At 55.2% G+C, this 24,602-nt stretch overlaps 2 protein-coding genes across 6 annotated transcripts in view; both read right to left on the reverse strand.

Moving 5' to 3' along the window:
- Positions 1-17,019, reverse strand: part of Abca7 (ATP binding cassette subfamily A member 7) — a 20,137-nt gene extending 3,118 nt beyond the window's left edge. For 3 of the 5 annotated variants that reach the window (XR_003711961.1, XR_003711962.1, XM_028771620.1), the window contains exons 1-39: positions 15,512-16,061; positions 15,334-15,427; positions 15,027-15,168; positions 14,834-14,946; positions 14,647-14,720; positions 14,309-14,389; positions 13,568-13,778; positions 13,331-13,470; positions 12,292-12,408; positions 12,027-12,194; positions 11,580-11,809; positions 11,104-11,280; positions 10,635-10,857; positions 10,313-10,534; positions 10,030-10,231; positions 9,445-9,555; positions 8,800-8,971; positions 8,384-8,515; positions 8,148-8,287; positions 7,342-7,479; positions 6,941-7,128; positions 6,805-6,862; positions 6,314-6,591; positions 6,113-6,149; positions 5,783-5,875; positions 5,560-5,711; positions 5,233-5,357; positions 5,051-5,149; positions 4,502-4,789; positions 4,357-4,389; positions 4,065-4,242; positions 3,803-3,972; positions 2,305-2,482; positions 2,073-2,188; positions 1,196-1,340; positions 959-1,082; positions 515-644; positions 318-438; positions 169-231 (exon numbers count right to left, since the gene is read on the reverse strand). Coding sequence is in view for 3 of the 5 variants with exons in the window: in XM_028771620.1 (XP_028627453.1) it covers positions 169-231; positions 318-438; positions 515-644; positions 959-1,082; positions 1,196-1,340; positions 2,073-2,188; positions 2,305-2,482; positions 3,803-3,972; positions 4,065-4,242; positions 4,357-4,389; positions 4,502-4,789; positions 5,051-5,149; positions 5,233-5,357; positions 5,560-5,711; positions 5,783-5,875; positions 6,113-6,149; positions 6,314-6,591; positions 6,805-6,862; positions 6,941-7,128; positions 7,342-7,479; positions 8,148-8,287; positions 8,384-8,515; positions 8,800-8,971; positions 9,445-9,555; positions 10,030-10,231; positions 10,313-10,534; positions 10,635-10,857; positions 11,104-11,280; positions 11,580-11,809; positions 12,027-12,194; positions 12,292-12,408; positions 13,331-13,470; positions 13,568-13,778; positions 14,309-14,389; positions 14,647-14,720; positions 14,834-14,946; positions 15,027-15,168; positions 15,334-15,427; positions 15,512-15,577 (5,529 nt within the window). In the remaining 2 variants the exon portion in view is untranslated. Of the gene's footprint in view, positions 1-168; positions 232-317; positions 439-514; positions 645-958; positions 1,083-1,195; positions 1,341-2,072; positions 2,189-2,304; positions 2,483-3,802; positions 3,973-4,064; positions 4,243-4,356; positions 4,390-4,501; positions 4,790-5,050; positions 5,150-5,232; positions 5,358-5,559; positions 5,712-5,782; positions 5,876-6,112; positions 6,150-6,313; positions 6,592-6,804; positions 6,863-6,940; positions 7,129-7,341; positions 7,480-8,147; positions 8,288-8,383; positions 8,516-8,799; positions 8,972-9,444; positions 9,556-10,029; positions 10,232-10,312; positions 10,535-10,634; positions 10,858-11,103; positions 11,281-11,579; positions 11,810-12,026; positions 12,195-12,291; positions 12,409-13,330; positions 13,471-13,567; positions 13,779-14,308; positions 14,390-14,646; positions 14,721-14,833; positions 14,947-15,026; positions 15,169-15,333; positions 15,428-15,511; positions 16,062-16,896 lie in introns of those variants that run through there. The other 2 variants (XM_028771622.1, XM_028771621.1) reach the window with 2 other exon arrangements.
- A 1,725-nt stretch (positions 17,020-18,744) lies between these two features.
- On the reverse strand, positions 18,745-24,525 carry Cnn2 (calponin 2). The gene is made up of 7 exons (XM_028771642.1): positions 24,392-24,525; positions 21,820-21,941; positions 20,852-20,918; positions 20,621-20,758; positions 20,038-20,154; positions 19,794-19,940; positions 18,745-19,097 (listed from the first exon to the last, which is right to left on the reverse strand). Exons 1-7 carry the CDS (start codon positions 24,452-24,454, stop codon positions 18,831-18,833), a joined length of 921 nt encoding a protein of 306 aa, XP_028627475.1. The 5' UTR covers positions 24,455-24,525; the 3' UTR covers positions 18,745-18,830.
- Between the last annotated feature and the right edge of the window lie 77 nt (positions 24,526-24,602).

A 24,602-nucleotide genomic window follows, 5' to 3' on the forward strand; every position in this document is an offset into this window, starting at 1 on the left:
AGCACGTACGCAGCACGTACGCAGCACGTACGCAGCACGTACGCAGCCCAGCCCAGTCTGAGCACGCCAAGGGGCTTAGGAGAGGTGGGCAGATAGGAAGTAGGCAGTACCACCAGGGAGCGTGCCACCTCGCAAGACTCAGCAGTGGGTGCTCTGCAATAGACTCACCTCCCCAGGGGGGATCCCTAAGCACAGGCGATCCACTGCTGGGCTCCTCTGCCCACGGTACACCTGCAGGGGTAAGGCCCCTTTAGGAAGGATGGAGTACTCATGCCACCCCCCCACTCACCTGGGCACCTGCCTTACCCTGTGCCTACCTTGGTCAAGTCCCTGAGGACCAGCACATCTCCCTGGGTGGCCCCCTTGGCTACCCGCTCACGTTCTTGAGCCACATCCTCATCCTCCTCTCCCAGGGGCGGCAGCAGTCTTGGTTTTGGTCTGAGGATAGATAGGTGAGTGGACCCAGGGAAGGAAGGACTCTGGTTCCTGCTGCCCTCACCTAGTCCCCACTGACTGTGGCAGGAGGCGGTTGCGGTGTTGGAGCAGGAGTGTGATGAGGAGAAACAGGGGCCCCTGGGCCACCATGGCCAGGAGGTTCTTGCCAATGATGTCCCAGCGTAGAGGTGATTGGAATTGCTTGTCTCCTGTGGGGACAGGAAGGCCTGGGTCTTGCCCCCGTCCAGATCACTGTAGACTCAAAAACTGATCAAGACAACTTGTATTGCTAGGGCGTAACTGACTTAGACTGTAAGGCTTCACATGCCCCCTTATGCATAGTCATAGACCTTTCATGATATGACCCTTTACATTTTCTTCACCTTTAATTTGACACAATTTTTGCCCCACCTAAAATTGTTCACTCAAAGGCAATGTGTCCCCATACCATATAACTGAATTTGGAGGTAGCACTCTCAATCATGCTGTTCATAATACCCAGCTGAGAATGTCTGATTCTCACCTAAGCGCTCAAAGGCATCTGCCATGGCCTGGTTCCGCACCATGTCAATGAGCCCTCGGCCAAGGCAGAAGTGGGGGAAGATAAGAAACACCTGCTGCAGGATCCGGCTCACTTCTTGCAGGTTCTGTTCATGGTAGGTAGAACCTAGGAGGTCAGTAGCTAAACCCAATGGGGCCCGATAACTTAGCCCCAGCCCCAGCCCCAGCCCCAGCCCTAGGTTTTGTGCAGAGGTATCACCTCATCTGAAAGCAGTTCCAGCACGAAGGTGGCCATGCTGCTGTTGATGCCAATGAAGAGGTTGATGCACGTGAGCACCACATAGGCCGTGCTGGGCACGGAGAAGAGGAAGGAGGCTGGGTACATGAGTGGCGTGATAGACCAGCTGGGAGGAAAGGGTGATAGTTGCTACCGGTGTTTTTACATGCTGGATGTCCCCAGGGGCAGCCACACATCAGATCAGATTTGTGCTATGTGTGGGGATGTGATGAGCTTTTAAGGCCACATTGACTAAGTTCAAAATTCTCTCTCTCTCCCTCTCCCTCTCCCTCCCTCTCTCCCTCCCTCCCTCTTTCTCTCCTTTTCACAATGTAGCCAAGTTTGTCCTTGAACTCACAGTGATCAACTTGCCTCTGCTTCTCAAGTGCTGAAATTAAAGGTATGAGCTACCATACCCTTTAAATTTTTTTAAGGTTTATTCATTTTTATTTATGTATATAAATGTTTTGCTGCTTCTATGTACACATATCATATGTGTGCCTGGTACTTGCAGAGGTCATAAGAGGGCATCAGTTCCCCGAAACTGGAGTTATAGACGGTTATGAGCTGCCATGTGGGTGCTGTAAACTGAACCTGGGTCTTTTTTTTTTTCTCTTTTTTTCTTTCTTTTTTTTTCTGTTTTTTCTTTTTTTTCATTTTTTTTTTGGAACCTGGGTCTTCTAAAAGAGCACCTAGTGTTTTTTTAGCCATTGAGCCATCTCTCCAACCCCTGAATTCCATCATTTTTGAGGTCTTCTTGGACCTCAGAGTCTTTTTCTTTAGTTACTACAGATCCCTTCCCTCCGCCCCCCCCACACACACCTCAGAGGAGTAGACCCCAAGGGACAGGATATCTCACCCATACAGCAGTAGCAAGAGTAAGAGAGCAGGCAGGTTCTCTGGGGCCACATAGGCTTTCTGCTGAAAGGCCAGGAAGATGAGCACCACTATGCACACTGCCACCAAGTAGTTACACTGTGTCCAAGACAAAAGTCACCTCAGTAGTTCAGAGGACAAGGGGCTGTGCCTCCCCTTCCCTCTCTTGTTGCCAAATGCCCATCCATCCCTACCAGGCAATTAGCCACACACACCATGTCCCAGAGGAAGTTGCCAAGCCAGTAGAGGGTTTGGGGCAGGCCGCTGACCAGCTGCAGATGCTTGGCTCTGGTGATGCGTTCCTCTATGAGGACCAGGGTGAAGCTGGCTGGGACAAATGACATGGCGAAGACCACACAGATGGAGACAAGGACATCCACGGAGGAGGCTATCCTGTAGGTGAGAGGTCAGGGGTGGCTCAGAGCAGAATGGGTCCTGATGTTGAGGTCTTTGGGACTGATCCCCCTTGGAGAGAGGGCAAGACAATTTGGGGGTATAGGCATGTGAATTCTGGGTTTTGGGGAAAGTGGAACAAGTTCCAGGATATCTGATGTTTCTCAGCCTGAAAGTCTTTCTCTGTCTGTCTGTCTGTCTGTCTGTCTCTGTGTCTATGCCCCTCTCTCTCTCTCTCTCTCTCTCTCTCTCTCTCTCTCTCTCTCCTCTCTCCCCCCTCTTTTCTTGTTGTTTGTTTTGGTTTTGTTTTTTTGAGGCAGGTTTCTCTGGGTGTCCTGGGTGTCCTTGACCTCACTTTGTAGACTGTTTTCTAGAGACGGAGTGTCTGTTTCAGGATGTAATAAAGAAGATGGACGGACATACTTCCTGTGCTACTGCTGGCAACTCTCAGCCCCAGCGTGGTCCCATGGCCTTTGTCCCTAGCTAGCACCCACAGCCGCTGGTCACGGTATTCCCAGCTCCAATTCACTTGTCTCTGGAGCCGCTACTCTAACCCCCCTGTGGTCAGTAGTTCCACATTCCAGTAACCTTCTAGTGGGGTGCTGTCATCACAGCAGACCCTCTGGCCTGGGCTCCCCAGACGTTTCCGCCTAACTTGCTAATTTCCCTTGGCCTGGTTGAGGCCATGCCAGCCCCATTTACTGATTGCCCCCCCTCACAGCTAGATATCACAATACCCAGTAACCTGGTAAAATCAAAATTCAAGAAGCTTATAGTCAATTAGTCAGATTTATCTGTCAGCAGTTCTCAAATCACAAGATGCCCACACAGATTAGACAAGCTATCCCAATCATTCTATCGCTATATGAAATCATATCTACCTATGGATATTTAAAGCCATGCTGGTTCAGAATCCTCTTCCTGTCTGTCATCCATCTTGGCTCCTCCCTCTCTCTCTCTCTTCAGACACTCTCCTCTCTTCAACTCTTAGCTCCGCCTCCCTTTTCCCTGTCCAATCACAGGCCTCCTCCTGCACTAACATTTTAATGTAATTGGACAGGAAAAATCCTGCCATAGGTGTCTCTATATATCCTAGAACTCTCTATGTATATAAACCAGGTTAGCCTCAGTACACAGAGATCTGCCTACCGCTGCCTCTTGTGTGCTGGAATTTAAAGGTTTGTGCTACCACGCTGCCTGGCCTGTGCAGTGTTTGTTGGTATGACATTTTGTCACCAGCCCTGGGCACAAGAAAGGCTCTGACCTAGTCTCCACCACCCCTGACCAACATGACCACTGATAGTAAATGGATGGACTCACAGCGTAGCTTCAGACAGCTGCTCCTTGGTCAAGTTCAAAGGATGGTTGAGGATAGTAATACTGTGGGCATGGCGGCTTGAACCAGCCGGTAGGAGGGCATGCAGGAGTCCATTGTTGGCTCTGTTCACAAAGGCCACCATGGCATGCCAGCCCTTGTTGTTGAACCAGATCTGGGCAGAGCAAGGGCCATAAGGTTCAGAGATGCATGTGACCTTGGGTTGGGTGTCCTGAGCCACCCCTGCTTGCCAGCCCCAGCCCCCACCTTGAGGCTGTTCCGGGTGTCAAGGCCAAGGGCCCACTGAGTGAGGTTATTCAGGATACGATCGAGCACATTGCCAGGTTGGGGGTTCAGCAGTGCCCGAATCTCTGCCACTGCGCGGACCACCTCATGCCCTGAGGGCAGGTCTGGATCTCGGCCTCCCAGGGAGAAGCCCCCATATCTGGGAAATGGTTTGGGGGGGAGACAGGTAGAGTGAGGGGCTGGGGAGTCGGCAGACAAGCAGAGGGTGTGGGGAAGGAAGAAACAGCGTTTCCCAGGCCAGGTCCCTCCTCACCTGACCTCATCCACCCACTTCTTGGTCTTCAGGCTGTGGGAGAGACACATAGGGCACAGAGTTAGACCGTCAAATAAGAACGTAAAAGGGCCTGGGAACATGCCCATCCTCCCCGATGCTGAGCACACAGAGCCTGGGTGCTTACCCCCGGCGCACCAGGCTGGGGTACGTCTTCACCAGGAAGTCAGACACATTTCGGCCAGTGAGGTTTTGGACTACCTCCCCAAAGCCAGCCACAGCCTGGGGTGGTTGCGGACCCCCAGCCCCAGCTGGGCAATCTGGCAACAGGCGGCGGGCTCCAGGCTGGCTGCACTGGCAGGCTGGGGACGGAGATTCTGGAGTCCAGTTGCCACTGGCCAGGATGCTAGCCACATCTGGAGGGACCTCAGGGACCATGAAGTAGCAAGCCAGGGAATATGTACACTCAGGTCCCCTGTGGGGTTAAGATGGGCTGTGGGTGCTAGCCAAGGGGGCACAGGAGACACAGATCCCACAGTCCAATGAGACAAGGGAGCTATGCTCACCAGAGCCCAAGGGGCATAGAAGCACGGAACCATGGAGGGAAACTGAGGCAAACCATGGGAGTCACAAGGCAGAGCTCCAGGGAAAGAAAGGGCAGAGAGACCCTGAGAGGAAACTGAGGCAATGCTGAGGGGGTTAAATAGCCAGGGAGAGTTGACTGGGTGGGCCTCACCTGGCAGCTGTGCCTTCCGCACTGGGGGCCTGCAGCCCCGCCTCCCCTAGCAGAGCCTCCAGCAGCTTTGTCCTGTTGGGGTCCCCAGGGGCATCCTCACTGCAGAGTGACAGGTCAGCACTGTGACTGTGGTCATCCCATCACCCGCCCAAGGTCACCCACTCACTGTGCCCAGCACCCACCTGAAGAAAGAGACCTGAGGGCCATACATAGCTGGGCTGAGCTTCAGGGGTGGGTACTGGCCAAAAGGAGGCACGATGAGGCTGAAGAACAGGGCCAGGCCCACAAAGAGGGCAGGCAGCACGATCTGGGGAACAATTCTGTCAGCATCCACCTCCACACTCTACCCTGTCCCCCACCCCTGCTCTACCACCTCCCCTGGCTCCCCAGTACCCTCCACAACAGCAGGAAATGGGTTGTTGTGGAGTGTAGTCACTGAAGGACTGTCACCATGGACAACAGACACCCCGGGACAGTCACTCATCCTCCTCAGTGTTGGGCATGGTCACCTGTGCAAACAGGCCCCGGAGGCTGCGGCGAGCAAGCAGAAAACGCTTGTGGAGCAGAGCCCGGAGCTGTTGGCAGGTAAGTGTCCAGCCTTGCATTTGGGCGGCGTTGGGAGCAGAGCCCTGTGGGGCTTGGGGATCCAGCATCAGCTTAGCTGTGGGGGATGGGAAGGTGAGCTCTGGCACCTTGGGGGCCACGAGGGATCTGAGTGGGGGAGAGACTCACCCAGCTCCCCATTCTCCAGAACTGATGCCTCTGGCCCTGTGGGGGGCTGCGGAGTGGATGTGCGAAGGTGCAGCTGCTGTCTGGAGTCACCACCTGTGGAACAAACCGGGCAGGGCTGGGGACAGGGTCTTGTTTCCAGGGAAAAGGAAGCCAGGGCCTCTGGGGAAAATGGAGGCCAGAGTTCAAAGGGAGGGCTTGTTGCCCGGGGAGGGGGTGGGGGGACTCAGGGTTCTGCACGCAGGACAGACCCAGCCAAGGTCGGGAACGAGTCTCAGGCCTGCTTGCCTGTGGATCAGGGTTGGTTTGAAGGGTCACAGAGCTAAGATGCACCTTCTCTGTGTGCATCCTCCACCACCTTTAGGAAGATCTGAAAAGACAGAGCAAGGGACTCACAGGACGGACCCCTCATCACCATCGGTCCCCCCACATCCTCAAGACACTTCCCAGCTGTCCACCTTCCTCTCGAGAGTCCCCCTTGCCATCCATAAACAGATTCCTACTCATCCTTCAAAACCCCACTGGGTCCCACACCTCCTCCAGGCTGGTGTCCGAGATTCCATAGCCGCTGAGCCCCAGAAGGTCCAGTTGCTGATCCAGCTCTTGGAAGACCATAGCGAAGCTGCCATCCCGGGCCCCCGCGTAGGGCAGTGTGAACACCAGCTCATGGGGCAGCGCCTCCACCAGCTGTGCCCCAGGCACACGGTGGAGCACTAGCTCTAGTATCTGGGCTGTGCTGGGGGTGATGGGGACTGCATCGGGAGCTGGGGCCTGGCTGCTCTTGTCCGAGGCTTCTCGTGTGAGCGCTGCGTCTGTGGGCAGAGGTCAGGGATAGGACCTTCTGGGGCAGGGTACGGAAGCACAGAGGCTAAGTCTGGGCTCTGGCGTTCTGTTGCTATGAGTTAAGTGGATGTTTCCCTTCCCTTCCCTTCCCTTCCCTTCCCTCCCCTCCCCTCCCCTCCCCTCCCCTCCCCTCCCCTCCTCTCCCCTTCCCTTCCCTTAAGAGTCTCCTGGCCCAGGCTCACCTTCCGTCTTGCCCTTGCTGTCTGACTTCTTTTCCCGTCTGGTGTCCTCACTGTCTCCCTTCAGAGAAAGACAGTGGCCCATCTCAGCAGGACAGAGCAGCAGGGGACAGGGCTGGGGACTAGCTCTAACCCTCACCTTTGTGTCATGGGTGAGGAGGGACTGAGAATTCTTCACCAGTGTCAGGTAGTAACCGCAGCCCAAGTGTCGGCGCAAGAAAAGTGGGGACCCACAGCAGCACAAAGAACCATCTGCCACCATGGCCACACGGTCTCCCAGGAGCTCCGCCTCATCCAGGTGGTGAGTGGAGAGGACCAGTGTCCGACCTGCACAGAGGGACCCAACCCGTGGGAGCCACTGCATTCACTAGGTAAAGACTCAGGCATCTCCTAACCCTATGCAGCAAACTCCTGTGCTTCCCTCAAAACCCCATCCCACCATAGTTCGAAAGTTTTTTCATAGTTAGAAATCTTTTTTTGGCCCCCCAAGCAGAAACCAAGGGAACCTCGGGACATTCCATTCCATCTTCCAACTCTTACCTTCTCTGTACTTAAGTAGCAATTCCCAAATGCCACGGCGGGAAGTGGGGTCCACGCCAGCAGTGGGCTCGTCCATGAGAACCACTCGAGAGCCACCCACAAAGGCAATAGCCACAGAAAGTTTTCGCTGCATTCCACCTGGTTGGAGAGTAGTGGGTTGGTCTGACGCTGCTTGTATTCAAACGCTGAATTCTGTATCACAAGATCTGCTCCACGACAAGCAGACCCTCGTGTATGCCAGCTTCTGCTGTGCAAACCTTGCCCCTGTGACTGGTTAATAAAGATCCCCACAGGCTGGAGCTGAGCTTGGGGTCAGAGGTAGAGACCAGGAGAGGAGAGAGAGAGAGAGACAGAAGACACAGAGAGAGACAGAAAGAGAAAGAGAGAGAGAGAGAGAGAGAGAGAGAGAGAGAGAGGAAGGGGGAGGAGGGGGGGGGGCTCCATGGAGTCGGTGGCTCCGGTGGCTCATGAGCATCTGTCATGAGGGCTGGCCTGTTGGAGTAGGAGAGGCCCAGGTGGAATATATCAAGCCATATGTCGGGTTACCGACAGGGAAGTAGACAGACAGCATAGAGGGCTGATACTGCTCGGCTCCAATGCTTTAAGGCTTATTATAAATATAAAGGTTTGTGTCCTTTATTTGGGAACAAAATGATCTAAGGTGTGGTAGAAACCCCCAAACACTATTTACAGCAACAGGAGAGAGTGACAGCTCTTCCCCACCTGAGTGTACAACAGTGCCCCATCAGCCCCTGAGGTCCCACACCCCTACCCACCATGGAGGCAGCCTCTGAAGGCCAGCTCACCAGAGAGGTGACGCGTCTGTGTGTCCCGCTTGGGGATGAGCCCCACATCCCTTATCAGATGTTCCTGCTCAGGGCCCATGGCGGCTGCACTCATGCCTTTCAAACGGCCGTAGAACCAAACATGCTCTTGCACAGTCAGCCTGTGGCCAGGGGTTACGGACAGAGACTCCCTCAGGGTGTGTCTCAGAGGATGTCAGCCCCTCCCACCACCTCCATTCCAGCCCACCAGAACTCACATGTCAAACAGCACATTATACTGTGGGCAGATGCCCAGGTGGGGCCGGATGGCTGCCATGTTGCTTTGCACATCATGGCCCAAGATGGAGGCTGAGCCACCACTGGGTGGAAAGAGACCGCTCAAGATGGACCTGTGGGTTCAGGGATCTGAGAAGTGGCCCTTCATGGATAGAAGAGCCACCTACACTTTCAGGGCACCTGCTGTATGCCCAGGCTGTATGCTGTAAGCTTGTTCTCCATTTACAGGGAAGGGAGATTGTCTCCCAGGGACTTCGTATCCTCAGCCTACTGTGTGTCTAAACTAGACCCTGTTCCTGCTTCCACAGGGCGCCTGCGAATCCTCCAACCCCAGTGCCTAGGGACTCCACGGGGAGACTGAGGCCAGGGAAAGGCAGTACAGTGGCTGGCAGCTCACATTGTGGTTGTCTTGCCAGCCCCATTGTGACCCAAAAAGGCAGTGATGTGGCCTTCGTAGAAGTCAAGGCTGAGTCCTCGCAGGGCTGGCTGCTGACAGCCACGAAAGTGCTTCTTCAGGCCTCGAATGGAGATACCAGGAACCAGGCCAGGTGGCGGCTCTTCCACCAGAACTGTGGAGGGACAGCAGGGTTGGCTGTGGACCAGAGGGCCCTCAGAGCTGATCAGTGCAATTAAGATGTAAGGGATATTGGCATGGTGGTTAGATCTGTTGGCTCCACTTCTCTGGAGGCTGAGGGAGGCTCAGCCTGGGCAACTTTCATGAGACTCTGTCTCAATACAAAAAGTATAGGGTGTGGCTCTATCACTGAGCCACACTCTGTCTACAGTCCCTCCAGGGAGGCACTAGGGGTGTGGCTCAGAGAGAGAGAGCTCTTGCCTAGAAGGCAGCAGGGGGTCTGAGAAGGCACTGGGTGGTAGAAGGCACTTGGTTAGCATGCCGGAGCCTTTGGGAGGGATCCCTAGGGAATGTGGCCTGAGGGATGTGGAGTGCCCAGGGGATTGAGTTGCCTTGCTGGACCTGTTTCTCTAGGGGAGACAAGGGAGTCAAAACTATCAAGGGTTACTAAGAGTCATGGGACCTCACCCTTGGGATCTTGTGGGGCAGGGGCCAAGACAGAACTCTTGGGAGGTCCAGGACCACACCAGTAGCTCCTCTGAAAGGGGAAATTCCACGGTTCAGGGATTCCATACTGGCCTGGTGGAAAGTGACACTCGGTTACACTTGTAATACCAATGGAAGGTGAGAACTTCCAGGCCACACACACTTGGAATCAGGGCATCCAGGAAGAGCGGCCAAGAAGCCCAGCCTCCTCCTTGCCTCAGTCTCTGTTCCTCAGAGACAGCATAGCTAGGAAGTGACTTCCAGAAACCCAATATCCTGGAGACACACCCTAAGATATAATCTTTTGTGTGTCAGGCCAGTGAGAGTGCACTCCAGCAGGAGGCGCCATCTATCTTAATGCAGGCTGTCCCCAGACACCAAGCAGCACGAGGCAAAATCTATGCACTTTAGCCACAAGGTCCTCATCTCCTCATAAAGACAGGCTTCTGGGAGCACCATATCCCAGAGGACAACCTAAAACACCTCTCCTTGTGCCCAGTCGTACTCCATCTTGGCCTCCAGGGTGCGGGTGTGTTCCCCACCCGAGCCCCTTCCGCTATGGCCCACCTGGGCATACGGCCTCTAGGTACCAGAGGGCAAGGCCGTAGATGACAGCGTCAAGCAACAGGAAGGCAGACACCTGCGCCAGGCTGAAGACATCCTCCGCAGGGGCTGTGCCCAAATTGTGCCACTGAGCCCCGTCCCCCTGCTCCTCCAGTAGTGCCAGGCTTTCGCATCCAAAGCCAAAGGCCACGGGGGACAGCAGGCTCTGGGGAGAGAAAGATGGGTCAGGGAGTTGGCAACACTTTGAGGGTGTCTATCCCCTTACACAGATCGGAATGCCTCTTACCGAAGCTAAGAGTCCGCCCAGGGGCAGGCGCTCACGCCAGGCAACACACAGCACATAGGGTAGATAGAGCGCAAAGTAGGTGAGACCCCCGCAGGCTGCTGCCAGGTTGGCCCTAGAGAAGAAGGCGCTGAGCAGAAAACTCTGAGCGACGGTGGCCACCGCGAAGGCCGCCAAGAAAAGGAAGACTACAACCGGGTGGCTGTAAGGAAGAATGTTCCCTAGCTGGGAAAAGCACAAGACTTTCAGGATCCGGTTCCAAGATGGGCGTTAGGGATGCGTGCCCCAAGCTTCGCTCCCCAGGGGCACCTCGTGGATCCCTCACCTTAAGGACTAACACCAGCAACGCAGCGCTGACCAGGAAGGGTCCCAGGCAGCTCAGGAACCAACCTAGCCAGAGCACAGAGCGGCTCAGCCCCATCGCACGCATGGTTTCTCGCAGCCGCGTCTCTTTCTCGCGCACCACGGCCTTCACAGTGAGCGCCACTGAATAGATCCAGGCCAGAGTCAGAAACAGAGGCAGAGACCGGCTCAGCACCCGCAGGAACCTAGAGTGGTAGGATTATGTAGTGCAACTGGAGGGTCCCTGCACAGGATGCACACACGCAAATGGGCACAAATGTCCACCGGGGGTCCCCAGGCTCAGCGGCAGCCTCAGAGCGCTGATCCAGCCCAAGGGTCCCAGATCCCATCACGGGCCACTTTGTTTCTTTATGGGGAGACCCTGAGCCCCCTGTGCTCCATGCAGGGTCCCTCCAAACCACAGAGCCCAGACAGGACGCAGCCTCTCTCACACGTCATCCACGTAGCAGGGGTGTGGCATCTGCTGCAGATAGAGGCCTGCGGAGGAGTCCCTGCCACTCAGCACGCGCACAGCTGCCTGCTCCAGCAGGTCCTGCAGGTACACGAAGCCGCCCCACACATACCGAAGGTCCGTGAGAGGATCTGCTGATGGACCTGGGTCCCAAAACCTGCGAGATGCCAGATTCATCAGGTAAGGTGCATGGCAGTGAAGAAATCCAGGGACCCTGTCCATCACACCTTCCCCAGTCTTCTCCAGATTCAAGAACGGATTGAGCTAGCTCCACCTCCCTGCACTTGGAAAACCCCAGACTGTATTTGGCTGGCCTTCCACTGCTCTTGGCTAGCCTCCCTCTCACCTTATCCCAGACCCTTGGCCACACCCTCATGTAGTTCTATCTATCAACTCCAATAGCCAGGGCCTTGACCCCACCCACCACACCCTAGGTACCCCCACTGTCCCCCTCACTTGTCCCTGATCTTATTGGTCCTTGTGACATCATCGATATCCATTCGAATCTTGAATTGTAGGTGTCCAGGACCCAGGGCTGGAGACGACAGTTCAGATGGGTCCAGAGGGTGCTCTGGGCTCAGAAAGACGATGCCTGCCCAGAGGCGGCGCTCACCCAGCAGCTCCAGGGCACGGGACACAAGAGCTTCCTCTGAGGGCACAGCCTCCAGCTTGTCCAGGGACACACACTGTAGCAGGACATGAATCCCAGGTTCTGAGGTATGCCTGAACCCCCAGCCCCTGATCCCCTCCCCCTGGGTCCTTCATACCCCTAGGTGACCATATCCATGGTCAGGAGCCTCCCTCTTGAGACTTAAACAAAGTCCAGATGTCTCTTTGCTCCATCCTCCATGACAGGGTAGTGTGCCAGTCCCTTTCAGGCCACCCTCTATGACAGTCCCTTACCTCCATGATTTGGGCCAGTATTCCTGTCAGGCGCCCCACATCTGCGTGGGCCTCCCGCCAGCTGTAGCCATCCCTACTAGGGTCCAGAAAGTCTCTGATAGCCTCCAACTGCTTCTGGCCTCTGGGTGTCTGCTGGCTCTGCCCTGTGCCAACCACGTCCAGCAGTCTCTAGGGAAGGAGGAAAATGACAAGTGAGGGGGGTCACCACCCCCTCCCTTCCTGATTTACATACCACAGCCCAGAAGAGACCTTTTATCTTGCCCACCTGAAGTGTGGCCACGTTTGTACTGTCATTCATGAAGTTGAAGATCTGAGGTCCCAGCACCCCCCAGAGTTCGTGTAGATCCCTCAACAGAGCCAGCTCCTCGAAGGTCTGGTTCACCTGCAAGGGGGCAGCTGAGATCAGCCAGGCAGTCTGTCCACATATCTGCCCTGCCCCTGGTCATGCCCCTGTCCCTGCACCTCTGTCTCCTCATCACCATCATTGAGCCTCACTGTGTAGCCCTGGCTAACCTGGAACTCAGAGAGATCCGCCTGCCTCTGCCCCCAAATGCTGGTATTGAAGGGGTACACCAGCACACTCAGCCATTTTATTATTTTGAGACATATAACTTAACCTGGAATTTCACAGCTCCTGCCTCAACTTCCTTCTGCATGCTGGAACTATAAGCCTGTGTGGTCAGGCTCTAAAGAAAGAGCCATCACTTTTAAGTTTTTTTTTCCTTAAAAAAAAATTAGGGTGCCAGGCGTGGTGGTACAGGCTTTTAATTCCAATACTCAGGAGGCAGAGGCAGGCAGATCTCTCTCAGTTCCAGGCCAGTCTGGTCTACAACGCAAGTCCAGGACAGATAAGACTCACAGGGAAACCCTATCTGGAAAAACCATATTCATACATACATACATACATACGTATATTCTAGGGATAGTCCAGAGCCCCATGCATTCCAGATGACCCCCTAAGCACTGAGTCCTGTTTCAAAGCTCCTAACTAGAGGATTGATTTTAGGCAAGTGCTCTACCCCTGAATCACATGCCCCAAACCCCAAGCTCCTAACTAGGGAATCTATGTGGGTTGGGAAGATGGGAGAGTCAGAGGCTTGGGAAGGTGGGGCCAATGTTCTACAACCCCTGCTCTTATCCAGGAATTCCAAGCTGGGTCTCCATCCTGACCACACCCCACACTCCCTCACTGAGGGAGTCTGAACACCCCGCAGCCCCTCACCTGCGTCTTAGTCACTGTCACTGGCCACCTGACTAAGGGTACTGTATAGATCACTGTCCCTTCTTTGGCTCCTGCGTCTCACCTTAGCCATGAGCTTCCGAGTGAAGTTTGTGTCAGGTGCAAAGAGAATTTTCCCAAGGATCAGTGGCTTCAGGCGTCTCCAGAGCAGCCGAGACACAGGGTGGTTATCCAGTGCCCCCATGAACTCGGAGCAGGCGGGGCCTGGTATGAGAAGAAAAGGACAATGTGAGCCCCACCAGGGCTCTCCTCTACCCTCCACCGGCCCCACAGGGAACCCAACACAGCCCTAAGGACTCACTGAGACTGTTGTCAGGCAGGGCAGGTACCAGCTCAGGCCCCATGAACTCATTGAGCTGGTTGGCTTCGTACCAATTGAGGGACAGGCCCCCGGGACTGCTGGGCCCCTTGGTACTGCAGAGAACCTCTGAAACCAGCTCCAGAGAACCAGCTGACCCTCGGGGCCTCTGCAGCAAAGCTCGGAGCTCCAACAGGCTGGGCAGTGTCAGGAGCTGCAGAAAAGCCACCCAGGGTTGCTGGACACCTCCTGCAGACCATCTGACCACCTTTTTTGGTTTTTGGCTTCTGTTTTGATTTGTTTTGAGTTTGGTTTTTGTTTTTGAAACAGGGTTTCATGTGGTTCGCTGGCCTTACCACATGGACCTGTTTCTACCTCCTGAGTGCTGGAGTGACAGGAGAGTGTCACCTCTCCTGGTTTACAAGGAGTTACGGGTGGAATCTAGGGTTTCCTACATGCTGGGCAAATGCTCTACCAACGGACCTACACCCCCCCCACCCACTTGTTTGTTTATATGAGATACTGTCTCCTCTATAGCCCAGGCTAGCCTCAAACTCACAATTCTCCCATTTCCTGTCTGGAGCACACTGTTTGGCAGGAGGATGGACCACCACACATAGCTTTTTCTCACTTGGAGCCTGAGCCCAGGCAGGGACCCGACCAAGAGCACCTGTTCTGTCTCCCTTTCCTGTCGGTATATTGCTTCCTGGCCAGGGTAAAGGCTGGCTAGGGTCGGTCCCTCACCTCCTGGACAAGATCCCTGGTGGCATCCAAGAACTTCCTCATGGAATCCTGGGCTTGACCCAGCACAGGCTCCAGGGACGCCTGTGAAGAAGACTGCAAGGATGGCCGAGACCTGGGTGGACTGCTCAGTCATTCCCTGGCCAAGAATGACCTTGGACCCAAGATCCTCCCACACCCACTTCCTGAGCACAGAGCTGGTATGAAGGTGTGCACTCTCCCCACTGAGCCCCACCGAGCACCTGCCACCCCCTTTTACAAATAAGGAATGGGGGGGGTTAAAGGGGACATGGGCTCATTCCAGGCTGACACTGGCGTTCCTCACGCCCGCCTCGCCTCACCCGTTGCAGGATCTTCTCCAGGAGCTCAATCACTGACCCTTGCTTGGTGGGTTGGTTACTCTCCTGTGGCCAGGCTGAGGGGAGGGATGCTAATAGTAGGCAAAGAGAGGCTTGGGGTGCCTCCTCCCCGACCCCCTGCCCGAATTACAGCCCCACAAGATGAGGGTTCCCTGTTCCAGGTCTCTACCTTCGCCTCCAACTTCCCGGAGCACGGGGACCAGTTTCCTCAGAGCAGCCAGCATGTCCTGGGTGCTGTGCCCCCCCAGCGCTGTGCGGGCATCCGCAAGAACCCTTGAGATCCTGGGGAGCAGAGAAGGAATGGGAGGCGGGGCCTCAAGAGTCCATTCACCAGCCAGCCCCCACCTACCAAGTTCACTCACAAGGAGTCCTTAAAGTTGCTCAGGACGCCAGGTTTCTCGCCGGGCGTTGGGTATTGGAAGCAGGAATTGTTTACGTTGCAGACAAGGCCCTGCAGCCAGGGCACCGTGCCCGCCGATGGTAATGGCTTGTTTGGAAAGTGGCCTGGAGGTTGGGGGCGGGGGAGGGGGACACCTGCTCAGAGTCGCTCTCACTTCTGTTATCAGCTCATTAAATGATACAGCCTCCCACCACACCCAGCTCAGACCCAGCACCAAGTAGGGCGGGAGAGGCTTGCCCCTGTCCCACCACACACACAGTGGCTCTCACATTCGTGGTGCTCCAGTGGCGGGTGGGAATGACGAACGGCCACTAGGATGAAGAAGAGGAAGAGGGGCCACAGTAACTCCACTAGTAGTTGGATCTGGGGAGAGAATGTGTAGGAGACTCTGGAGGACCGTGACGGACACCTGCCATCGCCCCCCGCCCTGCATACCGCGGGCGTTACCGGTTGTCTCCGTCGATATGTGTAATTTTTCCACAGTAGGAGCATCAGCTGTGTGCAGAAGGTCATGACGACTCTGGACCGGAAACAGTGGAGAGGATAGGACAAAGAACAGGCTGAGGGTGAGCTGTGTGGCTCCGGACAAATGCCTGCTGGTCTCTGATCATCGCGCTGAGCCGCAGGATTCTCCCGGAAAGAGAGTCCAGCAAACAGAAGGCACCAGGGAAAGAAATTCACTAAGGAAGTGACCAATGGGAACCCGGCGCGCAGCCGTCTTCGTAGCTGATTGGCTGGAAGGGCTAACTCGAAAGGCCGGGGTCTGGAAGACCCTGTTCCGCATACTTAGGGGCGGAGCTCGGGTTGGGGCTCCCGGCTCCACAGTCAGCCTCGTCCTGGACGCGGATCTCGGTTCCGTTTGCCCCAGGTGACCCCCCGGTGAGACCCGCAGCCTGTGTCTTCTGTGCGGACCGTGTCTCATCTCCAGCTGTCCCTCCATTTTTTTTTTTTGTTTGTTTTTTTCGAGACAGGGTTTCTCTGTGCAGCCCTGGCTGTCCTGGAACTCACTCTGTAGACCAGGCTGGCCTTCAACTCAGAAATCCACCTGCCTCTGCCCCCCGAGTGCTGGGATTAAAGGCGTGCGCCACCACCACCCGGCTTGTCCCTCCATTTTTTTTTTTTTTTTTCGAGACAGGGTTTCTCTGTGTAGCCCTGGCTGTCCTGGAACTCACTCTGTAGACCAGGCTAGCCTTGAACTCTCAAACTCAGAAATCCGCCTGCCTCTGCCTCCCAAGTGCTGGGATTAAAGGCGTGTGCCACCACTGCCCGGCATTGTCCCTCCATTTTTAAGAGATGAAAACTGAGGCTCAAAAAGGGGCAAAGTCACGCTTCCAAAGGGGTCAAAAGGATGGGACAGAAGCCCATCTGCTAGAGGAGTCAGGGACAGGCTCCTTGAGCACGCCATTCCTGAGGTCGTCCTTTTATTCCCCCCAGAACTGTCTGCCCGTGGCCTGCTTCATGGTGCACTTAGGGAGACTGAGGGGGACGGAGAAGGAACTGCCAAAGGTGAACCATCTACATGGAAACTGACAGCTTCCATTAGGGGACTTTTTTCTTTCATAAAGTGAAATTTGAGATCTGGGGGACCGGCCTCATTTGGAAAGTGGGGCACTGGAGATGTAGGTTGGCAGAGGTCCCTCGAGGTGACCAGATGACCGCTGTGAGGATCAGTGATCCATTTTACCCATACTCACCGGAAGAAAAAGGGTGAGGGAGAGTAGGGGCTCACCTAGAACCCCAAATTATCAGGGAACGTGGCTCTGCCCACCCTAACCCCACAGCATCCCCAGTTCTCCAGGCTCCACCTTCCGCCCTCTCGAGGATTTTCTCACCGTTCTGAGGCCCCCAAACTCCATTCACCTTCTTTCCTCCCAGCCACGGCGGGGGGGCACGGCCCCTTTAAGAGGAGACCCTCTCAACCGCGGACGACGCCCTTCGCAACCCAGTGCCCCGGCGGCTCCCGGCCCCGCCCCTAACGCCACTATTGGATAATGCACCTGCTACTCGGGCGACTTTGCATTGGAGGAGGCGGGACCACGGCCCTGCGCTCCGAGCCGGGTTTCTTAAAGGAACCGCAGGTTTCTTGCTGTATCAGTTTGGCTTTACTGGGACCCGACAAAGAGGGGGACAGCAGGATGCCCCGCCCACATCAGTCCTCTGTCTCCTCTCCCCAAGGACTCGGTTTTTTAAATTACTTTTTAATTGTGAGACTGACTCACACTGTGATAGGTCTGGAAGTCACTGTTTAGACCAGGCTGGTCCACAGAGATCTGCCTGCCTCTGCCTCCTGAGTGCTGGGATTAAAGGCGTGCACCACCACAAGTAATCTTTGTTATAGAATTTAATTAATTTGTTTATTAGGGTAAGACATATGCATGCTTGGCACATCTGTAGAGGTCAGAGGACCATTTCCTGGAGTCAGATGTTGCCTACCATCATGCGGGGCCTCAGGCAAAGACCAAATTCAGGTCAGATAGACTGATCCCCAGGGCAGAAGTGTTGTGCAAGGTCCTTTATATCCTGTCCCATCTCCTGCCACTAGCCAGACTTGTACCACACAGTGTCTGTGAGCTCACCCTCAGAGTGAAGGGTCACAGGACCCCCCATGCATTCATCTTAAGAACGTCCTCTTGACTAGACAACTTCAGAATCAGGTGGCAGCCCAATATTCCAAGACTAGAATCAATAGTTGCCCAGATTATAGGCAAAATTCCCAGATGTCTCATATTCTGGGGGGAAAAAAACTGGCTTATTTCACAAAGTCACAATGAACATGGAGGGAGGGGTGTGTAGATCCACAGTTCTGAAGGCCCTGGCAAGGGTGAGTTAGAAAGGGGGCCTTAGAGCTGGGGTTTTGAGGATGTATAGGAGTTCGAAGGAATCCAGTGAGAGAGACTCAGCCTTTTCCTCCACCCTAGTGCCGACCTCAAATCATTCAACTGTGCCTGTTTTTCTTTCTTTCCCCTAAGGCTTGTCCCCTGCTTCTAAACAGCCCCCTCCACCACACCAACTTCAGGAATACGCTTTGCTCTTAGAAACGGAGGCTTTTATTGTTTTTTGGTCCACACAGGGAATTTCACATTATCTCACAGGGAAGGGGCCCGGTGGGTCATGTGCAGCGCTTCCCACAGGCCTAGCACAGCTAATCAGGCCTGCACAGGGACGCAGGGAGAACTGGGACCTTCAAAAACCAGAGGAGCAGGGGAGGGCTGCAGGTGTTGGGGTCACGTCTGGCTTGCCTCAGTTTCCCCACTGGGCACAGGAGGGTGAAGTCTGAGGGTCTTGGGAAAGCAAATTTAGTCCTTCAGAATGCCTGCAGTATTTTAAAGCCCAGTGCGCCCCAATACTTTTGGGGCAAACAAAACACAAAACGCTTTGTTTTCTTTCATTGAAACTGCCCGCAATTTCCACGGGTTCACAAACCACAAACTGGTGTGAAAGAGATGAAGAAATTGGAAGCTCCTTGGGGCCAGCCTTTCCCACAGCCCACTGGGAGATGCACAGCCTCACTATCCCAAGGACAGCCATGTTCCCTGCCTGGTGTGTCAATCCTAGGAAGGAGGCATGATGGGTGAGGGGGAGCATAGATAGCACAAACCTGCCATCCTAGCCCTTGGGAAGCTGGGGCAGGAGGATTGCAGCAAGTTCCAGGCCAGAGAGAGACACAAAGAGATGACCAGTTTCAAAACACAAAACAACACAATGAAACCCCCAGACCCCACACAGGGATGCTGATGCAATTCGGGGAGCTGACACCCTTGGGTGCTCAGTAGCCTGCTTCCTCCTGGCAGTAGGCCAGGTACTCTGGGGTCTCGCCTTGGCTGTCACCCCCGGCGGGAGCCCCGTCAGCTGCAGAGCCCTGTGGGCAATACTTGGGGTCGTATATCTGCCGCCCCAGTCCGAAGACCTGGCCGCTCTGGTTGGCGCCCTGCGTGTAGCCCATCTGCAGGGACATGGAAGAGTTGTCACACTTGTCTGTGCCCAGCTTGGTGTCATAGATGTGCCTCCGGGTCCCTGGAGCTGTCATGCCCACCTGGAGATGGGAGACATCAGGGTAGACAGGGAAAGTGGAGCTCAGAAGAAGAACACTTAATCCCCTCAACCTTCTTTTTTTTCTTTAAGACTTGGTCTCGCCGGGTGGTGGTGGCGCACACCTTTAATCCCAGCACTTGGGAGGCAGAGGCAGGCGGATTTCTGAGTTCGAGGCTAGCCTGGTCTACAGAGTGAGTTCCAGGACAGCCAGGGCTACACAGAGAAACCCTGTCTCGAAAAAAAAAAAAAAAAAAAAGAGAGACTTGGTCTCATGTAGCACAGACTAGTTAAACTGTGCGCATGCCCAGTTTATCGCATGCTGAGGCAAGAGGGCTGCTGAGAGCTCCAGGCTACTCTGGGCTACATCATCAGGCTGTCTCAAACCCAGCCCTGTGCACAAAAATAAAACGAAATACAACTTTTTGTCGACTTCTAAGCATCAATGTCCCACTTTCTCCTTGCCTGCTAGGAAACCCCTCCACCAGAAACAAACATCCCCCAAACTTCGGGGACATACCCAGTCAACGTAACAAAAAGGTTAGAGTATCAAGATGGGGGCGGGCATTTAGGGGAAACTGAGGCACAGAGTAGGGTTGTCACTTCTACAAGCACGCACAGTGAGAAAGAACCGGAGTTGAGGATAGAATCCCCCAGGGCTGCAGTGGGGTCACAGCCTGGGTGCCGGGGCGGGACCCACCTGGCTGGCACACTTGTTGGTGCCCATCTGGAGGCTGATGGTGCAGTGGTCCATGGGGGGCAGGATGAGGTTCTTGGGGTCATAGAGATGTCTTCTGGTGCCGTAGGCTGTCATGCCAGACTGGCTGGCACATTTGTTGGTGCCCATCTGCAGGGAGCAGTAGAGGGTTAGGGTGCTGCTGCCAGGCTCCAAATCTTCCCTGGAGTTCAAGGGGTCAGGGCCCTGTTCAGGCTCTGGGACTGACCTGCAGCCCGATGACACACTGGCCGGCCTTCATGGTGGCATCGTCAAAGTTCCTCTCCTGTTTCTCCGAGTATTTGACCCCGATGTCCACACCACTCTGCAGCCCCTTCGTCTTGGCCTGGATGGGGTTGAGGGGAGCCGACAGTGGATACAGCCAGCCTCCCAGGTGTCTGGCCCTACCCTGGAACTATAGGGACTTCTGAGCTCCTCCCTGCTTCCTGCACACTCCACATTTCCTCAGGCCTTGCTGGTCCTTCAGCCTTAAACACAGGTCTCACCTACCTCCCCAGTCTCTTGTTGAAAGGTGGTGGTAGGTCCCCGTCTCCCCACTTCTGACATTACGCAGAGTGACTTTTTTGTTTGATTGTTTGGTTTTTTGACACAGGGGCTCATGTGTAATCCTAGCTGTTCTGTAACTCGCTCTGTAGACCAGGCTGGTCTCGAACTCAGAAATCTGCCTCTGCCTCCCTAGCACTGGGATTAAAGGTGTGCAAGACCTTGCCAGGCCTGAGTGACCTGTGTTGGTTCCTTACTCCTTGACACCAGGTTCTCTATTTGGCACTAGGCTGCCACTAGGACCTTACCTTTCCCGCCAGCGCAAGCAGAGACACCTGCACCTGCGTCATATTCCCACTCTCGAACAGGTCATTGGCTTCAAACAGGTCCACAGGGTTCATGCCGTAGCTGACCATAGCCTTGATGAAGTTTGAGAGGTTTTCCAGCTGGGAGGGAAGGGAAGGGTGGTGAGCTGGGATCACTGACTACACAGGGGCTGGCCGAGTCCCCTGCTCCCCCTCTGCCCGCCAGCCCCTCACCTGGTGCCAATTCTGCATAGAGCGGTTGATTTTGGGGACAGAGCCCGGCTGCAGCTTGTTCATGAGTCTGGGAAGAGATGACCCAGGACCTTCCATTGGTGTCCTAACCTCAGCAAGCTCATGCATTTCCAGGAAACCTCAAGGCCTCTACCCAGACTCAGTTTCCCTTCACGCACCAAGCAAGCAATGCCACTGCTGCTGCGGGATGCTAGGAATGTAATCTTAAAGCATGGAGCTTTGGGGAAATGTAAGAATTTTGAATATAATTTTTTCCATGTGCACAACTGTGGAATATCCAAACATGTGCCTAGCACGCAAGACAGAGAAAATTCCAGAAGCATTAGCCACTGAAGCAGGAAAGAGAAGCCTAGGGCAGGAATGCTAATAGCTAGGACATGTAGAGAATGCAAGACAGCAAGAAAACACCGGGCTAGACAAAGATGGGACTAGAAACCAAGCAAAACAGCAAGAAAAGGCAAGGAGGGGCCAGACAGAGGGTTCAGGGGTGAAGGGTGCTAGCTGCTGCTGGAGTCCCTGGAATCAGTTCCCAGCACTCAGGGCAGACTTGCCAGCTCCGTGGATTGTAACGCCCTCTTCCAGCCTCTGTGGAAACTGCAATCATGTGCACATGGCGGGTGGAGGGGGACAGCACGCGCAGATGACAAAATAAAAATGAAGTAAATCATAAAGGGCTGGAGAGATGGCTCAGTGGTTAAGAGCACTGACTGCTCTTTCCAGAGGTCCTGAGTTCAAATCCCAGCAACCACATGGTGGCTCACAGCCATCTGTAATGTGATCTGGTGCTCTCTTCTGGTGTGTCTGAAGACAGTGACAGTGTACTCACATACATAAATCTTTTAAAAAAATAAAAACACAGTGAGCAAAGAGAGTGAACCTACAACATACAACAGCCAAGCATGGAGGAGAGCTCAGGGGCAATGTCTGTGTGAGCAGTGATGAACACTCACGTGCACAGGATAACCCCATCTTTCAGACCCTTCTGGAAGTCAGGGCCAATGGAGAGGCCCGTGAGTCCCTCTATCCAGCTTCGGAGTTCGGCTTCCTTCTGGGGGTCATATTTGGACAGGAGCTGGAGAAGCAAAGAGCTGGGGCTGAGGTGGGTGCAGACACGCCCTGCCGGAGTGCCCCCATAGATGAGGCCAGAGACAGCCAGGCAAGAAGAGTGTCAAGAAACCCAGACTGCCGCCACCTCCCTAAAGCAGGATGACACAGGTCACCTTGGTGTGCTGGGGATGAAACCAACACTTAAGTCAGCACTGTACACCAGCTGAGCTGCTGGCCCAGTGCCAGGGCACTTCCTATAGGCAGAGGGCTTCGCATGGGGACAGCATCTAGGAAGTACTCTACGGACACTGTAGAGGCCTGTTCTTTTTCATGGCTGAGCAGCGTTCCAGCTGGCCAGCCTCCCCAGGAAGCCTGTCCCTCTGTACTCACTTCCCATGGACACTCACTCTCCACCTCTTGCTGCACCCGCATGGAAGCCCGGGTGCTCCTTCTACAGACTTCTCTCCTGCTCTCATGGCAGCAGGAGCTGCCCCGTGTGGGCCCTCAGCTCTCCGGGCCTCAGTTTCCCCTCTTTCTTTCTTTCTTTCTTTCTTTCTTTCTTTCTTTCTTCCTCCTCCTCCTCCTCTTCTTCCTCCTCCTCCTCCTCCTCCTCCTTCTTCTTCTTCTTTTTTTGAGACAGGATTTCTCTGCCCTGTCCTAGATCTCACTCTGTAGACCAGGCTTCAGACTCAGAGATCCACCTGCCTCTGTCAGGATTCAAGGAGTGCAGCCGTTCTTGTTTCTTTTTCTTTCCTTAATTTTTATTTTATGTGCATTAGTGCTTTGTCTGTATGTGTGTCTGTGTGAGGGTGTCAGATTTTGGAGTTACAGACAGTTGTGAGCTGTCATGTGGTTGCTGGGAATTGAACCCGGGACCTTCGGAAGAGCTGTCAGTGCTCTCACCACCTCTCCAGCCCCCAGTTTCCTTTTCTTATCTGGATGATTTGTGTAAGAGTTTGGTGTCCGGAGCCCCCTTTCCCTTTCCTGTCTTTGAAGTGGGATTACCTGGGTGCCAGAGCAGCTGGGCCAGCTGTTCTCATGACTAGGAGCCACTCTGTCCCACAGGAATAGGCAGGGACAGCTCAGAGGGGAGCAAGGGTCTGCTGGGGACGCCAGGCATGCCTGGTCCAGCTGTGCCACGTCCCTAGCCACTCCAAAGACCAAAGAGGAGGGCAGGATCCCAGTTCCCGCTGCTGAGGCCACCTCCCTCCCCCACTGCCCTTCAGTGCATTCCTGCCCTGCCCGCTGGCCACAAACTACCAGGAATGCGGTGGCCTCCCGGGTCTAAATCAAGACCAGCTGTTCCCTAGTGGCCAGGCTCCTCAACCAGACTGAACAAAGCCCCACCGGATATGGACCAGCCAAGGGGTAAACTGAGGCAGGTAGGTCAGGCAGAAAAGTCTCTGGGTCTCCCCTCCCAGTGGAAGATGCAACCCTTCTGTGACCCCTGCAGCCTGGTGGAGGCCATACCATTCCCAGCTCCCCAGTCAGAGGGAATCTGAGACCTCACGCCCTGTGTAGCAGGTGCTGACCTGTCCCTGGCCCCACCCAGCCCCTAAAGCTCTATCCTTTGGGCTTTCCTGATTCTTTCACTTTCTCTGTTCCAGGGAGGTGTCCAGCCCACTCTGCAGGAATTGGGCAGGGCCGTCAGATTTGCACATGCTGTTTGTCTCTGGGGAGCTAGAACAACCTCTCTGAGCCCAGGGTGGGAACTGAAGTAGCAGCTTGTCTCAAGCAGGCTGAGGATAGCAACACGGGTGACATGAGGCTGGTCCCCGTCGGAGGTGGGTCGGACTGGTAGCTTCAGCGTGCCTAGGCAGGTCTCTTGGCTTTGCTGACTGTGAAATTTGCGTTCCCAGGTACCAGGTGTGTGTGTGTGTGTGTGTGTGTGTGCGCTCTTGGCGGATCTATCGGGAAGGTTTCAGGATGTCAGGCCTGAACCCCGAGTCTGAGATCAGCGTCTCTCTCACCAGCTCAGCACACCTTGCTGTGTGACTCTCCAGATGTCCCTCTGAAACTGGTGACGTCCCTGTCCTCCCGCGTTTGAGGTCCCTCTCAGCGAGCCCTTTCCCAGGGGTGTGTGTGTGTGTGTGTGTGTGTGTGAGTCCAGGAAGGGGGCCACACCCTGTTAAGAGAGCCACCGGCCCCGCCCCCTTCCCGGTCCCCAACTTAAGTGGTTAGATGAAACGGGAAGTTTCGACAGGTACTGGAGATGGGGCCTCGGGGGGCGCTGTCAGAGCCCCGGCTCGCTCGCGTGCTCGCTTTCTCTCCCCCGGACCTTAACTCACATCCTCCGAGGAGCTCAGAGTGCGGGCAGCCGGGGCGGGGCTGGAGGGGACACCCGGAGATGCGGATGCGGTGGGTCCCCAGCCTTCCAGCCTCCGCAGCTCCCCACGGCACCCCAGACCCCCGGATGTCAGGGCAAAGCAGAGCCAGGCTGGCCGCATCGGGCTGTGGGGCCCCGCGCCCACTCACCCGGTTCTTGACCTCGGCCGAGAGCCCGTAGGACGGGCCCTTGTTGAACTGCGTGGAGCTCATGGCGCGGGACCCCGGCGCGGGACAGGCGGACCGGAGGGACCGGCAGAGGGACCGGCTGCGGCGGACGGCCCGGGACAGGGTTGGGCGCCGCCCCCGCCGCCGATTGGCTGGCCGAGCAAATGTCCTTATAAGGTGTGGAAGCGCCGAA

This window comes from Grammomys surdaster, unplaced genomic scaffold, assembly GCF_004785775.1.
Source record: "Grammomys surdaster isolate TR1022 unplaced genomic scaffold, NIH_TR_1.0 209, whole genome shotgun sequence".
NCBI lineage: Eukaryota > Metazoa > Chordata > Mammalia > Rodentia > Muridae > Grammomys > Grammomys surdaster.

Bases quoted from the DNA above. Each gene is read 5' to 3' on its own strand.
- Cnn2 (XM_028771642.1), bottom strand. From the start codon at position 24,454: ATGAGCTCCACGCAGTTCAACAAGGGCCCGTCCTACGGGCTCTCGGCC. The intron at 19,941-20,037 runs GTCAGTCCCAGA...TGCTCCCTGCAG, and splicing joins AGTGTGTCATCGGGCTGCAG to ATGGGCACCAACAAATGTGC. The intron at 19,098-19,793 runs GTGGGTCCCGCC...TCCCATCTCCAG, and splicing joins CCAACAAGTGTGCCAGCCAG to GTGGGCATGACAGCTCCAGG.